The sequence below is a fragment of the Mytilus edulis genome, chromosome 7 (genome assembly GCF_963676685.1).
Source record: "Mytilus edulis chromosome 7, xbMytEdul2.2, whole genome shotgun sequence".
NCBI classification, from domain to species: Eukaryota; Metazoa; Mollusca; class Bivalvia; order Mytilida; family Mytilidae; genus Mytilus; species Mytilus edulis.
This window is the reverse complement of record NC_092350.1, coordinates 6668201-6687347: the sequence shown is the minus strand read 5'-3', so window position 1 is coordinate 6687347 and position 19147 is coordinate 6668201. Positions and strand designations below refer to the sequence as shown.

Sequence of the window (19147 nt, the reverse complement as noted above, 5' to 3'; positions counted from 1 at the left end):
GGTTTGCAAAAAACGCTATTTATAATAATAAGTAAGGTTGTAACACGCTTTGACACCTTAGTTTACATAGATTGCGGTAGAATTTATTACCTTTTGGGTTTCAGTTTTTCGGACTTTTCATGCTTAATAGCAGTTCAAAAGTTTGACCAGGAGGACATCTGATGAAGATTATCAAACGAATTTATGAATTTTTTTGATGAAGTTTGTTTAACGAATCCAATAAATATGTACCCCGCCTGGTGACACACTGTGATTTTGATTCGTTATGTTGTCTAGTGCCTATTATATATATTGACGTATCTCATTTCCATCGGATGTATGTATTTCTTAGAAAGTAGTTCCTAAGTCTATCTTTTCCATTACTGATCATGCTGTTCACAATGGTTTTATATGGAGTTGATAACATTATTCCTCTTCGGTACATTTTACTTTCAATAAAGATTTAAAAATCAAAGTTTGCAATTGTGTTTATTGATTGTTATAATCTGTTTTTTGAAATGTAAGAGAATAGTATAAATTGTATAAGTGTCGATATTTCCATTTTATCTGATTTTTATATTTCCTGGGGTCACAAGTTTCCGCTTGCAGAGGAGAAATCAAATAACATAGCGACAACACAATCATTTAGTATCGTTGCTAGCAACACATAAAGTAGACAGTAATTACATTGGAGAAAATACAGAATCATTAGAAGTGTTGAAGTAGCTAATCTAACGAATAGAATAAATAACACTTAGTTCCTCCAATGCATAGACGTTACTATTGCTTTTCTGTGCTAATCTACCAAATGGAATAAATAAAGGATACTCCTACCATTGCAAAATATATGATCGTGGCTAAAGAGTGAATAAATATTTTAATGTGTGTTTTGTCTTGGGATTTATGAATATCAACTAAATGGTAATGCATTGAAGAACAAGGAGAACAGTTTTAAGAAATGAAATGATATTGGATTTTTCACTTCACTTTGCATTAATTGGATTCATGTCTTTAGCAGGTATGATAATTTTTCTCTCTTTTTTCTTCAACTCCATTTTCTGTGTTACTTTTTTCTCTCTCTATGTCAGTTTCTCTATCTGTGTTTGTCTTCGTTAATACTATAGTTTATATTTTAAATTTAACTTCGTTTTATCCAGGGTTAAAATGTTTCAGTGGTATTTATCTTAAATTTCTTTTTGTATACTTCAGTACTTTATCAAGTACATTAATAGTATTGTTAATGAGACAAATATTTATCATCAAATACGTGATTTACTGATGTTAAAAAAATGTTCATGAATTAGACATTTATGACTTCAAAAATATGACTGAAAAACAGAATGAAAAAGGCAGTCCCGCATCCACATGTAACCAATAAAAAAACAATGGACATTGAAAAGTCCAAACGAAAAGTCCCGTATCAAATGGTAAAATCAAATGTTCAAACACATAAAATTAATGAGGAATTAAACTGTCTTTTTCCAAAATAGGTACATGGTGAGTGGGAAAAAGAAAAGACAAATTTATCACATTTGAGTGTATATACCAGCGTTTTATTTTCATATCATTTTACAAAAATATATATAAAGCAAACACTCAAGTCTAATAAAGCCATATACAATACTATTATAATACATGTGGACTTGTTTGTATAAAAAAAAACGCTCCAAAACTACGCATGAATTAGTATAGGGGGTTCATAAAAAGCTGTGGAACATTTTGAATATCATCACTCAACGAAAAGGAATGCCTTGCAAAAACAAAGACAAAAGACAAACAGACAATCAGGTAAATAAGACCCTACATAAAACTTTTTTGTAGTAAATTTATTCCGTTTTTCACCCCAAATCACTCTTTTAAATTTATAATATAGCTATATACGGTGATCATATATAAGAATCATACAATGCTTTTATATGCAAGGTATTAGCTAATATCGCAATAGATTATACATGTAAATGCCCTGAACACATCAGTCATTTATCGATGAAACACAAATTTATAATATTTTAAAGAAAGAAACCATATGGCAAACATATTTTGTAAAACCTGTCAATGATTAGATATCTCTTTATATCTTTATGTAATAACGGTAACATCACATCCAAAAATAAATATTATTTCAGTAGAATAAGAAGACTTTTTATGTCTTGACTTTTACGCTAACAATTATTGTTATTTCAATTTTATACGGTAAAATTGCATCTATGTTAAATTCGACGTTTGACAGATAAAATATTCATTTTATCTTCCAAATGGTTTAACAAAAATGCACAACATTTATTATAATAACAATACAATATACAGATGTGTTTTAACTTGATAAAAAAAAATGCGAATGTCTGATATAAAATTCGAATGCATGAATAACATAGATTTGTTTTTAATAAAAAAAAAAGTCGACGGGAATACAAACATATTCATAAAAGTTTAAAGTACCAAATACTGAGTGATATCATAAAAACAAAACTGATAACAAAAGTGAAAACACCCCAAGAACGAAAAACAACACGCTATGATGAGCCACAATTTATGTTTATAAATAAGTGTTGTGGTATGCTGTTAACGTTCCTTTAGCAACAATGTGATTTTGTAAAAACAATGGCGAAGATACTTCGATGTGATAAATATTTATCAGTGTTCAGATTTATTGATAGAAGATTATTTCAGTGCAAATATTTGTTTAAAATACATAAACTCATAAACGGTAGAAATACTGATGAGTGTTTAAATTCATCCCACATACCAACCAATTGAACCTGTTGCATTAAGGTCAATCGTAGAATGGTTAGTGGAAATTACCCATATTTTATCAAATGCCTGCATGTAGATTTATACTTTCAGTATTAATGTTTCTATTTGTGATATGACTGTTTCAATTATTTGACAAATATTTGATATTAATAAACAATTTGAAATGTTTAGCCATACATGGTGTTATAGATCCATTCACATTAAGGACAGGGTTATATGTGAGTTATTTTGATATGAATATTACTCTATAAAATGCATTTTTTATTTATGCTAATAGACGTCGGTTTATCGTTGTGTTTAATAATCTGTGAGAGGTGTTCCTCAAATCCCATTTACATGACTAGTCTAGGAAATCAAATACCAAAACTTGTATACGAGTTGCCGATAATCCCATTAGTGCTAGAAAGCGCTTTTTGCAAGTGTGATTAATCATTACCGTTAAGTCCGGGGTAAACACGATGTTATATTTCAATTTGTGGTATATTATTGTTTTATTGCCATAAAGTGGCAATATCAAATGGCAAAATCAAAAGCTCAAACATATGAAACTAGTGAAAAAACAAACTGTCATATTTCTGACTTAATACATCAGGGTAGGGACATAATAAGAAAAACACTCCGATCGCAAAATTGCTGATAAATGTTTAGAAAATAGTTTTTCATTCTATAATTATTTCAATAGAGGTTCAATTCCAAGTATTTTCCCTTGTGTTCCTTTTTTATGTTTTCCTTGTACTTAACGTGTTGTTAAAACGTCAAAATCTACCAACCCTTACATCATGCACAAGTTTGTTACATTAGAGTTTTTCCATTACGTTTTATTCTCATATTATTTTACAAATCAAATATATATAATACCAACACTCTATATCAATAAAAACATACACAGATCTATTATAATCCATGTGGACTTATTCGTATAAAACCCGTGAATATATCGGTCATTCATCTACGTATCACAAACTTATATTATGTAAAATACAGAAACCATATGGTCAATACATTTTGTACAATGCCTCAATGTTATTGTCTTGTATATCAGTTTACATCTGTATATGATAACGATAATATCTCAATCATAAATAAATGTTATTTCAGTAAAAAAAGAACATTTTTTATGTCTTGACTTTTACGATAACAATTAATGTAATATCCATTTTATACGGTAAAATTACATTTATGTTAAATTCGATGTTTGACAAATACAAAATGCATTTTATCGTGTAAATAAGTCAACCCAAATGCACAACATTTGGAATAAAACAATACAATATACAGATTTGTTTAAATTGGATTTACTAAAAACGACTGTCTGATACGAAATTGAATGGCATAAGATTATTCCACAACATATACTTGTTTTAGAACATAAACTCAGAAACGGTAGAAATACCGAGAAGTGTTAAAATTCATCACAAATACCAACCAATTTATAAACTTGTTAAATTAAGTTCAATCGTAGAACAGTTGGTAGAAGTTTTATCAAATGCCTGCTTGTGGATTTATACTTCCAGTATTAATGTCTCTATTTGTGATATGATTTTGCAAAGGATTTGACACATATTTAATATATAAAAACTAGATTCATAAAATGTGTACGGACTATCCAATTCATAACTAATATTGTGTAAATAATAGATTTAACTGAAATTCACAAAAAGTTGCCAAAGAACCATTCATATTGAGGACAGGGTTACAAGTGAGTAGCTATGCTATGAAGATTACTTTAGAAAATGCATTTTTTTTGGTTGGGTTAATGGACGTTTATTGTCGCATTTAATAAACTAAAAGTGCGACGTTATCCGCAAATTCCATAGAAATAACCAATCAAAGGAATCGAATATCAGAACTTTTATACGAGTTGCTGAGTATCCCATTAATTCTAGAATGCGCTTATCGCTTGAGTGAATTATCAGCAGCGTTAAAATGGGGTTGACAGAATGTTGTATTTCTATTTTGGATTAGATATATTTTATTCATTGCCTTAAATGTTAATCAAAAAAGAACATACAAGTACCAGTATCTTTTTAATAACGTCCTCAGTACTTTTCGAATTGTTGTATGATGTCATAGGAGTGGCATTATTGGTTTTATATTACTCAGATATCAGAGTTCTCCACAGCAACCAATTAAACAAATTTGTATGATCTGAAAAACCTGAATTATTCACCGAGATTAAATCGTTTGGATATCCGCAGCAATTACAAATTTTATCTTTCAAATGGTGTTTTGTTTTTATTTTAAGCGTGTCAGGGGTTTCACTTTGAAAATTAACATTATAAATTACCAATACAAGTTATGGTAACACAAGATGAAAAGAAATACAGACATACATGTATATTCATAAAGGATAAGACACTTAAACTTTAAAAATAAAACACTAGATTATATCAAATAACGGAACGAATGGAAAACTAATTTCATATTCCTATATCTATAAACGGACATTATGGTGAGCTGATCCTCATGTTAAAGACAGCTGAACATTACATTGTACTTGTATGACAGTTGTTAAATGTTTCGTTTCATTTACTAAACTTTGAGAGAAACCCGAACAGTCACAAACATTTAATATTATAAGATTTGGAATCCATCAGCCAATTCTTCGTAAACATAAATCACAACTGGTTAAAACTTTAAAATACTGTAGTTGATTGAACATTTGACAAAGAACCCAACAGAAAATCTTGCGTTGTGTATTGCACATACAGGTTATAGTCAGCACCTTCTCCGTCAATTACAAGTTAACAAAATACAAATCAGAGTAAACGAAATAAAAAAAACACTGCCAAAACCATTTGCACTCGAATCTTAATTCTGTAGCAAAAGGGGGACGAAAGATACCAAAGGGACAGTCAAACTCATAAATCTAAAACAAACTGACAACGCCATGGCTAAAAATAAAAAAGACAAACAAACAACAGTACACATGACACAACATAGAAAACTAAAGAATAAACAACACGAACCCACCAAAAAAGTCAAAAACTTGCATCTGGATCCATAAATAACTAGTCACGTCAAGAGTAAAACAACCTTAAGGTACATAATAACAAACAAACACATATAGGAAAAACTGTATTGTTAATAAAAAAACGTGTATCACCTAGAATGTTTCGCTCAAGACCATAGAACATATTTCTATAGGGTCTTAGTACTTTTCTATGATCTTTTAGAGAAAAAGAACGAGAGGTTCATTTAAAAAATCCTTAGTCATTAATTGTTCACTGAGACAATAATAAAAACCTCTAGGTAGCAACTGTTGAATATCATATTGGTTGAGCAATGTATAATTCATTTTCAGATGAAGTTGGTGTATTGCTTTTAGTCGAGAAAACTTTTTATTTCAAAATCGAAATCGTTTCGTTGGTCAAATATTATAGTATTAAGAAAATTACTGTGGTTAAATTCGATGCGATTTTCTAAAAACATGACGGAAGACCTGTGTAGGAGGATACATTAAAGGGACTCGATAGTATAAGTTTGAATAATTTATTTAAAGGACATCACGATTATAACTCTATTTGAACTTATATGATTTAATTTCGTCGAGCATCTTGTTTGTTACAGAAGCAAGTCGTTTTGTACATTGACTTACTCGTAGCGACAATTCCTAAATCGGACCCAACATTTTCCATTTCGTACACAAGATAGAAACATCCTATCGTAGAAATTTTATAAAGACCGATCATTGATTTGATTATGAATCACCTGGAAACTTTGATAGGTATAGTCACACGTTGTTTTTATGCAGGATTTAACGTTTACTAATGTGTTGCCTCTCAAAACGTTTGATATACATCTTTTTTAATGTGTACTACATATTTTATAAAAGAATTAATCTGTAAAAAACAATGCATATATTAGATACATTTACTTAGGTTCATCTACACCTTACGATAATCCATTGAATATATATCAATATAAAGGCTGGCTAGGGTACAAAATGACTATACATCTTTGTTTATAAGTGCTTAAATGAACTCCAACTTAAATGGTCATAGAGTTGATTTGCATAGTTGGTTCCTATTGGAATGCTTAAAACCTGCTTGTAACTTTTGCCCCCAAATTAAAAAGGTGTGTTTTACTGCGAAACTGAATACTTGCTCTGCGATGTATGTATCATGTTATAATTCCGGGCTTTTTGTTCTAGAAATACACCAACTTATATCCCATCACAATTAATTACAGAGTGTAGTATCATTTTATGGAGCAAATGATATACATCTATTTCATTATGACGGGTTTTTATTTTTTTATGCAGTATGTTGATGATAAGCGAAGAAATAGAAAATTTAGATTTATGTCAGAGAAAGAGAGATTTAACAAAAATCTTTTAAGAAAGCGTTTTTATTTTATCAATAACTTATATAAGTGACTTTTGATAATTTCGTGTACAAATGTATATATGCATAAAGGCTTTAATAAATCAAAGATATTACAAAGATATTTGGTTTCTTTCCCTTTCTTTTAAAAAACAGCATCCTCGTAAAAGATAATCAACTAAATTCCAGACACATTTACATTTTCTTTATGACGGTGAAGGAAGATCACAATTACGGTACAATTAAGCAAACTTTGAGAACAACTTTGGCGAATGTCAGGGCTGACAGTTTCACGACCAAATATTTCCCATGTCTTTTTTTTCTCGAGAATCCACTGAAGAAAATCGTTTAAAGTTAAACACATTTATTTACATTATTATTTACAGCAGTGTCAAAAGTTCAGGGTCATTCAGTGTTCCTAGTTTTGGCTTGTTAATGTTTGCACTTTTTGTTGTTAGTAAATTGTTTTGTTTCAAATTTAGCAGCTATATTTTCGTTTGAACTATTTAACGTCTTTATGCAGGGACCTATTAAAATCGAATTTTCAAAATGGGCTTTTCTCATTGCTCAAGATCATGTGCATGGTATCCTATTACGGATGTGTTTCAATTAAATTGTAGCTCTGATGGATAGTTGTTTCATTTTGAAATCAAACCAAATCCTCTTATTTCTCTATATATTTGAAATACGAGAGACAACAAAACCCCAGTAGAACGAGTAGACGTCTATGTTTATCATACGTGATGAATGTTAGAACTGCAAACTGTAGTATATGTAAGATCACGTATAACACTTATGCACAAAATAATCAAAAACAAATGACAATTCTCTGTAAATAACTAAAATCAGAGAAAAGCTAACCTAGATTATACATTTTCCCACAATATATATATATAAGTGTCTAAGAATGTAACTTTAACACACCAATGAGTGTTATAAAATTAGTTGTTATATTTTATATATTATTTACGCAATATTTCGCTAAACAAATTAGCTTCATCGGGCGTGTGCATCTATCTAGGTGAAATTGGATGCATGACAAAAAATATCTTTGCAGCTTGACGGCTAGAAAAAATTTGTGTAAAAGTTTAACATATTGATTGATGGGGTATATAAAACATATTTTTGCCGTTTATTGTACATAACAATTTTTAAATCTAAACAAATAGTTGTTTTAGTTAAATAGAATGAAATTCATGATTTATTCCTTTGGTTTTGGGTAGAACTGTTTTTCATCCCTCTCATTAAGTCCATCAGGTTCAAGAGTACGTAGCTAATGCATCCAGAACCTTTCTCTGTTTTCTCCTGTCGGAGTCCCAATTTTGATTTACCTCAATTATTTGAAAGGTGGTATTATCAAAGGTATGTCCTGTTCTTAAGAGGTGTCTCGTAATTGGACAGTTATATATATATACAACTCCTCTAAACATCAACCCAACAATGTTAGATCTATAAATTTGCTTTTGCAAATTTTGGTTCTTCCCTCGCCGGGATTCGAACCCATGCTACTGAGATATCGTGACACCAAATCGCCTGCACTGTAGCCGTCCTGTTAGACACACGACCTCCTGGGCTTCATAAAAATTCAGCTTTTTCTGGCGGGTTGTCACTTTTCCTCGTCATTTTTAATCTAGCGTCGTACTACAGTACATGCTATATAAGGCATGAAGATGTTATTCTTACAGATCAGCTAAATTATCTATAGTAAAGGATCCTATATATATGCAAACATGATAACATACACAATCAAATCTTCAATTTTTCATGTCTAGATACCATTTTCAGAACATATTGGTAATATGATCATGTTCAGGTAATAATTTAAGACACAATGCTGAAGTTTCAGTGAAAGGTAATTCTAGGCATAAATGTATTACCTGCGTAAAATCGTTATTAAAACAGATTAAAACGCAAGTTCTTTAGAATATTTAATGTAGTTAACTTAGATAATCTACTTCTACTATTGTCCATTATTTATATATTTCTAGCTCACCCTCCAACTAATGAAATTACATAGATGAAAATGTCAAACATTTTTCATAATTTCTTTGGTATTGACGTAATAGAAATTCAAAGACCTTTTTCTGAAAACATATGCATATAAATTGTAATTATCTGTTAACTATCAAGTGCATACTTTGTGTTGTGTTAAATGCCAAGAAAAACGTTTAAATTAATTATCTCTTATTTAATCAATTTTCAATTTCGCTTTACAATATAAAGACACAGTGTGAAGCAGATCATATTGTATTTTAAGTATCTTTACATATAGATCAAAGGGGGAAATTCGAATAAAATATTCATTATGTGTTAATCTTATTCTGAATAACATCGTAATATTGAAGAATAATGTTAAAAGGAACTAACTTCTTTTTCGTTTTCCATTAGAAATGAAACTATAAATATCGTCTAAAATATTTCAAATAGTCATCATAATTGGCGTCTCTTTCTTGATAATCAAATTTCGGCACAACTGTTTTAATTGTTTTAATAAAGATTTGGGTTTTTTAAAAGGTTAATTCCTGTATCCGCAGACGATCAACATGGTAAAAATAGAAGATAATCTTATATATCTAAGGACTTGTTGCAAAAATCAATGTTTAACAACACGAACTTATACTTAATAATTTCAAATGATCTCTGTTCCCCATTGTTTAATTGCTGATAGACCAGTTGTTATTACTCTTGGGAAGTCGTATCGTGGGTAGCTGTTGGCAGAGTCGACATATTCATGTATATTTAATCTTATCTATAAGGGTACGTACTAGAGGTCGGTCATTTACAAACGTATCAATCGTATTGTATACGTTGACGTATCCGCATCTGCAGATATATATATAAAAAAATATTATGTGATCCTGAGCTCATTAATAAGATCATGTTTCATTTTTATAAAACGAAATAATTGGAATCTCTTCGAAACAATCAAACATACACTTTCACATTATTTGTGATAGTGTTGTTCTGTAAAAAATAAGGGGTGCTATCAACTTCTTTTACATGCCCTTAAAGATGAGTTAATCTAGGGCTGGTACACGAAAATCGTACACAATTCTTTAATAATTTAGTTAAAAATTATTTTAAGATCTTACACCAATAAATACCGCAAACAAATCAAATGTACTACAGTAACTTATATGTAAGGAACTTTGAATATTGTTCATTTGCGATTTTATCATAAAAGATAATAAAAAAGTACTGAGTATCACTCTATTTGTCAAATCACAATTTGGTTCTAAGTGAGCACAAGTTCATGTATACACAAACAAACGATTTTACCGTATTCACTCCTATCATGCCTGTAAATTGTTCCAACTATCCGGAATATCTTTAAAAGTCGGGTTACATGCTCCACAAAAACTCGATATTTTCTAATTGTTTTGTAAATTTCTGCATTAGAAATTAATCAGTCGCACATTTGAATTATTGAAAGTACATAAAATTAAAGCTCGGGATCACATACTGTTTTTTGGTACATCTGCAGATGCGGATACGTCAACGTATATGATACGGTTGGTACGTCTTTAAATGACCGACCTCTACTATAAACTTTCCAGTAGAGTGGTGGAAAATACAGTTATAGATTTTCAACCAAAAATTATCGATATACAAATAAAACTTTGTTTAGCCTTTTAACAGAAAAGCATCTACTGAAATATTGTAAATTAAAGTAAATTTCCACTAATTATTAAATCATTTTCTTAAACTTAAAATCGACCAGTACAGAAATCAGTGTTCATATCTATATATCATTGTTAAAGGTCGTACTTTGACTTACAATTTTCAACCTTTTGAACATTGTGACTTTGATGGAGAGTTGTCTCGTTGACATTCATGCCACCACTTCTTATGGATGTATATCCTTTGTTTGGATTTGGATTTGTATTTTCGATGTCTTGTTTGATATTATCGAGTTTCCGATTTCGTCAGGTTAAAAGGACTTCCTCCTTTTTCGAATTGAGTATACAGTTCGATATTACTTCTAAATAAGTTGTTTTATCATTGTTTTAAATCAAAAGTAATGATTATACTGTTACGACAATGACCTTTAAGAAACTGTATAAGTAAACATGAATCGACTAAGTGTTTTAGCTCTGGAACCAATGCAATATCATTGTTAAACTCTCAAATCATGGTGCAATTTGTTCTTTGTTTTCATTTTTCTACGTAATCAGCGAATTTTCCAACGAATATATGTGAACAAGTAAGAATGTAGCGAAGGTTTTAGATATTTTGTTTTGACGAGATCATTAACATAGTTGTTCCTCTACATAACGTTCCACAGAGAGCTGAGGTTTTCAGAATTATTGAATTCAAATAAAAATATTAAAATATAGATATTCTTTTGTGTCAAGTTATCTTGCTACAATAGGAATTGCTAAATACAGAGGGTGAGTTTTTTTAACCGCAATTAAACTGGTGTTCGGAATCCTGTGTATAAAGCCTATGGATACGCATGATGTTTAATTCTTATTTTGTTTCAATTAATACTGATATCCTCACCTATAAAGATGTAAAAAAAGAAGAAGAATTCGAAAATTAAAGTATTAAATATGAATAAAAATTGCAAAATATGTAAGCGATAGTCAAGAATTATTAAACGGGTTAGAAATTGTCCAATATCTAGACGTAAATAGACCACATTAAAGATATGAAAAACTGAAAACAACCTCAAATTACGAAATCGGTTTTTACTACTTCTTTGTATTCCCTATTGATCTCGTGACATACATACATGGTCTGTGGTATCATGTAAATCACTCTTTAGGTTACCAACAATGGTCTTAACGGATTTTGAATAGGACTGATATAATGGCATATATGCCCTTTTGTAGCTCATTCGGCTGAACTTTTATTAGACCGAAAACGTAAAATGTATTTGTTTTTTGATTTATGATGATTGGTTTATTGTCATAAAGTGTGTTTTTATTCGTCATAATAACAAATATAAACTTACAAAGGAAGATAGGATCGGTCTCATCTTTGTCAATAGAAACATGAAATATTGTTTATATGATGAAACATTTTTTTCATTAAGAAATAGCTTGTGTACTTGTTTAATCAGATTGCTACTTAAATTGGTACAAATGCTTATATTTTACATCTATAACATGTATAAGCACACCAGTTATTTCATGTTTAACTCAAAATACTGCTACTTCGTGAACTCAATCATGAACGGTACTTGGACCTATAGTTCTGCTTTTACGACTTGTGATTTGGATAGATAGTTGTCCTGCATACCACATGTCCTTATATTTAACAACTGGAAACCTCCTACCCCGATATAAACTAGGAATGCCTGTTACATATGGCTAAACGACGAAAACAAAAACAAGTAAATCAAACAGAGAAAGCAACAACTTAAAAAGCACAATTCCTACTTAATTTCAACGGTTGCATTTCTATTTGAATTGTTTAAAATTACGTCTTATCGTTAGTGTTTAATACAATGATGTTTTTTTCATTATCGAAGGTAATTCGGTAACCTGATTATGTTCACATTTGTGCATTTTAATTGTTAAATAATTGAAATCAATTCACATCTTATCAGTCCATGTACCCGCTGCTTCGATAATGTCATATGTTTAATTTCATTGCATTGTTCATTCGTCATAATTTCGATAAATATCAACAGTAATGATACGTGATGGTGATTAAAAAGTAAACTTTACGAAATTTTTGTTCAGTCTTTGCAACTACCTTACCTCCATTTTTCATGTTAGATAATGGTTTGAACTTTCACAAATATTCTCTTTTGTCACGAAAATTGCATTTGGACTAATATATCAAAACAATTACAAATGTCTGAAGTCCAAATAGGTTAATGAAATACGATATATCTAATCAAGCTCGATTATCAATGGTACAGTCATTAAAACGATAGATGTCAGCAGTCGTAGACAGGTTGTCTATCATACAAAATTAAATCAGTATGAGCGTGGCTTCATCAAAACATCAAAAGAGTAAAATTGGTCTTCTATGATATTATTGATTTCTCAAATGATTGATTCATTTGCTTGTGTAAAATGAGGTTAAACATGTGCACAAAACTTAATTGACAGTTTTACATTTTTCAGAATATCGCACGTCGCTGAAACATATTCAAATTACTGTAACTGTTATTATTCTACCATAAGTCACAAAAATTACATGTAATACCATTCGCCACCTCTGTTAATTAGTATGTGACTAACGTGACACGTATGGCTAGCTATACAACCAAGTGTAACTTTCCTAATTAAATTGTAAATGTTGTTGTTGTAGGAAGGAAACAGCCAAATCCTTTCATAATATGTCATAATTTGTGAAATTGAAAACTTGCGACGACATGTTCATTAAATATAACTATCCAACTAAATTAATTAGAGTTTCAACTGCAGAATAACACATCAACTTTAAGACATTTGCTTTATTTAAAACTAGACTACCTGCTGTAATACAATAATATTATCGTTACCAAGTCCATCAGACTACCTGCTGTAATACAATAATATTATCGTTACCAAGTCCATCAGACTACCTGCTGTAATACAATAATATTATCGTTACCACGTCCATCAGACTACCTGCTGTAATACAATAATATTATCGTTACCAAGTCCATCAGACTACCTGCTGTAATACAATAATATTATCGTTACCAAGTCCATCAGACTACCTGCTGTAATACAATAATATTATCGTTACCAAGTCCATCAGACTACCTGCTGTAATACAATAATATTATCGTTACCAAGTCCATCAGACTACCTGCTGTAATACAATAATATTATCGTTACCACGTCCATCAGACTACCTGCTGTAATACAATAATATTATCGTTACCAAGTCCATCAGACTACCTGCTGTAATACAATAATATTATCGTTACCAAGTCCATCAGACTACCTGCTGTAATACAATAATATTATCGTTACCAAGTCCATCAGACTACCTGCTGTAATACAATAATATTATCGTTACCAAGTCCATCAGACTACCTGCTGTAATACAATAATATTATCGTTACCAAGTCCATCAGACTACCTGCTGTAATACAATAATATTATCGTTACCAAGTCCATCAGACTACCTGCTGTAATACAATAATATTATCGTTACCACGTCCATCAGACTACCTGCTGTAATACAATAATATTATCGTTACCAAGTCCATCATTGTAATGATCTCATTCACGATGTATACTAGTACTTTAGGATACAATACGATTTTCAAGGTAACATTTTCATGACCTTAAACACAAAAGGTCAATATCCAGCTTAGTCTTCATGTTATCATGGTCACAAGCTTCCCAATGCATATCCTTAACAAATTAATACTGATATGACAACATGCATTTGCAGAATATACAAAAGCATATAAAAGAACTGTCCAAGGATCCAGTCTTGCTCTGTTTTAATCATGAGATAGTGAAATTCCCTCTTGTGTTAGTTTTATACATGAACAAAATATTAAACGTATTTTTAACATAGGTTAACTGCTGTTGCCTTTTTTATTCATCAGCATAGACAATTTTGAATACACATGCTGATTTCATGGTATTACAAAATTGATGAAAATTTTAACAATAAAAAGCTTCGTCCCAAGGGTATTCTTCATATATTTTTACAAAATTTGATATTTTGTATTAATCAATTTCATGCATATTTTTGCCATGCTAAAAAGACGCTACATGGAGGATGCCTTGCGCATGATTTGACACATAAGTCAGAACGTTAATTGTTATATAGACTATTCATTACTTTTGATCCTTTAAATAAAACATACAGTTACACATAAACTCTTTGCTTTTATAACACTATAAACTGATTAATATTGATTTCTACTATTTCAGTTTCAGTGGCTGGATTGAAGTGTTTTAACTGTGAGAACCACGTTAACCCTGCCTGTGGGGTTTATTTTAAGGCATATCAGTTTAAAGCCGATCATTGTCCAGGACCAGATGCAAAATGTGCCTTGCAACGACAACCTGACAAAGGTAGTATGTACAAGTTCACTAAAGCACTGTATTTTTAGAATTGTAGAGTATCGAAGAATTGATATTTTTTCTATTATGTTACGAGCAAATTTATCAGGGTAAAAACGTGATGATTTTATAATATACTAACTACGCCATAAGTAAGCTACAACATTTATGTTACTTATTCCTTTCTTTGAAAAATAGTATGAAATAATAAATTGGTCAATTATGACATGATTTCGTCGCTTACAATTGAAAGATACGCTTCATTTCCTGATACATGTATCTGTACTTTTTAGTTATACAATTATACATTATAACGAGTCAACCTTGAAACGATATAAAGCAAAACAGACATTTTGCCATAAAAACATTTACAATGGTGTTTTTTTTTTTACCAATTTACCTCATTTCAACCAGTGGTAAAATACACTTTGCATATATCAATAGAAGAATTCAAGTAAAATTCCAATCTCGTGTAAGCGAAATTAAAATATCTGTGAAATTAGAATCAAGTGAAGCTATTGAATACCTACAAATCGATAGTCCTTATACGAAACACAAGGCATTATCATATTAAATTGCCTTGTTTTGCTTTGCCCTTTTGTTTTGCGAACATAAATCGTAGAAATTTACATTCTAGAGGGACGAATGAATTTACAATTTAAACATCGTTGTGCCATAAATATATGACCATGCATTTATTAAGAAACGGTATACAAATCTGAGAAACTGCGGTAAAGAGGAAAAATTTTAATGCAAATAATGAAAGCAGAATTCACCGATAATACAATAAGGATAATTGTTTCCGATATGAATGCATTTATTTTATAAATTAAGTCTTTTTTAAACAAAAGTAGAAAACACATTATTGTACCTTTCAAGAATTTTGACAGTGGTGCTTCTTTAAAGATTACATAACCTTTACCTTAACTGTATATGAAAAAGCGTATAGTATATTACTGTACCTTTTCATATTGTTGATGGATTTTCGAATTATCTAGAGGCTAAATGAAAAGGGATGAAAAATCAGAAAAATCAGAGACAAAGAATCCAATGTGACAATATAATAGTCGAAAAATCAATGAAATCGTCGAGGAATATAAGATAACATTACGAACCTCAGCAACATACAATCCAACAGTTCATTAATAGATTAGATGTTTCTGTTGTTGTTTTAACCTTATACTCTACATGTACACGGGTTTTATATAATGTTTAAAAAATGATTATATTTTATTCTTATTTGTACTAACAAAGATATTATTGAATACCGAAGCAGAAGCAATTTGTCAATGTTGAAATATCACTCAAAAAGATGCAAAGCAAGGTTCAATACCAATATTGAGGGAAAAGCATGAACTCGAAAGGGAGCAAGACTGTTGCGTCGACATTAAAATCATGTCTGACTGTGTATGTACACTCTCCATGGTCATCCACACTCGAATTGTCAGCATAGGAAATAGACCGAAATATGTACATTTACGGATCTCACGACATATCTGTTATCTAGATATCTTATGATTTGCATCTTATCGTTCAGCTAAATAGTGATTGTGCCAGAAAAACTTATGCAGTATCAGTTTTATTCTATATTTGTCATAACTCTGTAAGAGACATCCGTGATTCGACTATAAAAAAAAGATGTAGTATAATTGCCAATGAATCAATTCTTCACAAGAGACCAAAATGACAAAGAAATTAACAACTATAGGTCACAATATTTTTCCGCCCTAAATCAGAATTATCTGTTTTAGACTCTATTATGAACATATCATGGAACATGCAACAAATCTCTCAATTTGTTTTTTTGAAAGATTGGACATATATTAAATCTGACAATCTCTCTTCTTAGATGCATTGAGAATTATTTCATCTGTACATCATTTTGATTTAGTTTCCGATTAAAGGCAAGCTTAAGATGTCGAACATGTAGACCACTTATATGTCCTATACATATTCATAACATACACATATCCCAAGTCAGGAACATGTTATAACCGTGGTTGTCGTTTATTGAATTTTTTATTGCTTTGATGTGGTTCATAAGTGTTATATGAAATGATCGTAAGGGTTTCACGGAACAAAGTGATTCGCCTATCTGTTGTCTGTGGGGGAAAATATTAAACATTTTCCTCTGGATAATATCTTTCGATTGTAAGAAGCTTATGGCAAAGTTTGAAGACTGTATATAATGTTTACTGGAATAAATTCCATTTATAAGTAATATTCGAAAAACAGGAAATAAATATTTACAATTGTTAGTCCTTCTAAATACTATCTTTTGATCATAAACAAGCTCGTGGTCAAGTTTGGTAGAAATCGAGGATAGTTTAAGAAATTATTAAAATTTCAAAAAATATTATCCACAGAGTGAATATTTGTAGACAACGCCGACGACGGAATGATGGATCGCTTTGTCTCGCAAACGTCACAGGCTCGACAAAAAACGAAAAACGAGAAAAACCTGTGAATCACATTAACAAACGACAACTACAGGACATCAGATTACTGACAAGGGGCTGTTTAAGATTGATGTTTGGAGTGAGCAAAGGATTTGTGGTGATGACCATACTTTGATCTAAAATTGGTTACTTTTTACACATTGGTACTTGAATGGAGAGTTTGGTTATTGACACATACCATATCTTCTTATTTCTATATATATTTTTTGCGCGGGTATTCGAATTCATTGTTTGTTAATAATATTTAAAAAAAAATTTTCAGATGGATGGATAGGGATTGTTCGTATATGTTACCATCCTGGTTCTTTACAAGGAATTAATGAAACAAACGGATGCAAAAATTGGACTAATGATGTTATGGGATATACAGCACATTACTGTTTTTGTGATACAGACTACTGTAATTCTTCATTTATCAACTCAGGTGTAGTAAAAGTTATCATGTTTTTAATGTTGATGATATGGATAGTCAGTTAATTGCCCAATGCAAAGGATATTTATCAGTTACATCTCGGAAATGACTTTTTCAACGGATGACCAGCAGCACGTTGGTCTAAGAATACCTGGTATTTCATCTAGAACATTGAATTTTCATCCAGATTCGACAGTTTTCTGAAATGCAGTCAATTTGTATCGTGAACTGATTTTGGTGATTAATGCTGATTCAATTGACCATGTCTATCTTTGGATACAATTTTTTTTTATCACGTTAAATGTTAATTGAATATGCTTATTTTAGTCACTGCAAGAACATCTTTCATGTTTAAATATTATTTATCTCATTTGTATTTTCTTAAAACAAAAGGGTATGTGTAAGTGATAAAACTATACTACTCTAAGATTCTTATTTATTCATTTAGATTGATGTATGCATGTTATAAACATTATAGTTGGACTGGTATTGTCACATACTTAACTCGGATGGGCAAATCACGCAAAATGCTAATAATTGTAATGGTTTTAATTTTTGGTTTACTACAATAAAGCTGTCATGTGTTCTTCTTTAGAAATTGTTATCTGAAATAAACATATTACTATAATGTCAATGCTCTCTGATTTTCTTATTTTTCATCCCTTTTCATTTAGCTTCTAGATAATTTCAAAATCCAGCAACAATATGAAAAAGTACAGTAATATACTATACACTTTTTCATATACAATGAAGGTAAAAGTTATGTAAACTTTAAAGAAGCACCACTGTCAAAATTCTTGAAAGGTACAAAAAATGTGTTTTCTACTTTTGTTTAAAAAAGACTTGATTTATAACATAAATGTATTCATATCGGAAACAATTATCCTTATTGTAATATCGGTGAATTCTGCTTTCATTATTTGCATTAAAATTTTTCCTCTTTACCGCAGTTTCTCAGATTTGTATACATATATATAATATATACATATATATATAATGTCAATGCTCATTAAAGGATTAATGTTTTATAATTTTTCAGATAAGCTCAGTCTAAAGTGTGATTTGTCATTGTAACGAGTGTCTGTATTGTAACTTTATGACTTTTACTGAAATAAATGTCAAGTTTGCCATATGGAGTAAGATGATTTAGTATTTGACAAACTTAGATTTAAAAATCACTGTTTTTTCATTTATTATCTATTCAAATAACGCCAAAATCGTAAAACGAATCGCGGATAATTGGGCATC

At 30.4% G+C, this 19147-nt stretch overlaps 1 protein-coding gene across 1 annotated transcript; it reads left to right on the top strand.

Moving 5' to 3' along the window:
- Nucleotides 1-626: 626 nt before the first annotated feature.
- Nucleotides 627-18533, top strand: LOC139529821 (uncharacterized). Its single transcript, XM_071325733.1, has 3 exons — nt 627-997; nt 14897-15040; nt 17750-18533. Exons 1-3 carry the CDS (start codon nt 943-945, stop codon nt 17962-17964), a joined length of 414 nt encoding a protein of 137 aa, XP_071181834.1. The 5' UTR covers nt 627-942; the 3' UTR covers nt 17965-18533.
- Nucleotides 18534-19147: the final 614 nt, after the last annotated feature.

Bases quoted from the DNA above. Each gene is read 5' to 3' on its own strand.
- LOC139529821 (XM_071325733.1), top strand. From the start codon at position 943: ATGATATTGGATTTTTCACTTCACTTTGCATTAATTGGATTCATGTCT. The intron at 998-14,896 runs GTATGATAATTT...CTACTATTTCAG, and splicing joins TGGATTCATGTCTTTAGCAG to TTTCAGTGGCTGGATTGAAG. The intron at 15,041-17,749 runs GTAGTATGTACA...AAAAATTTTCAG, and splicing joins GCAACGACAACCTGACAAAG to ATGGATGGATAGGGATTGTT.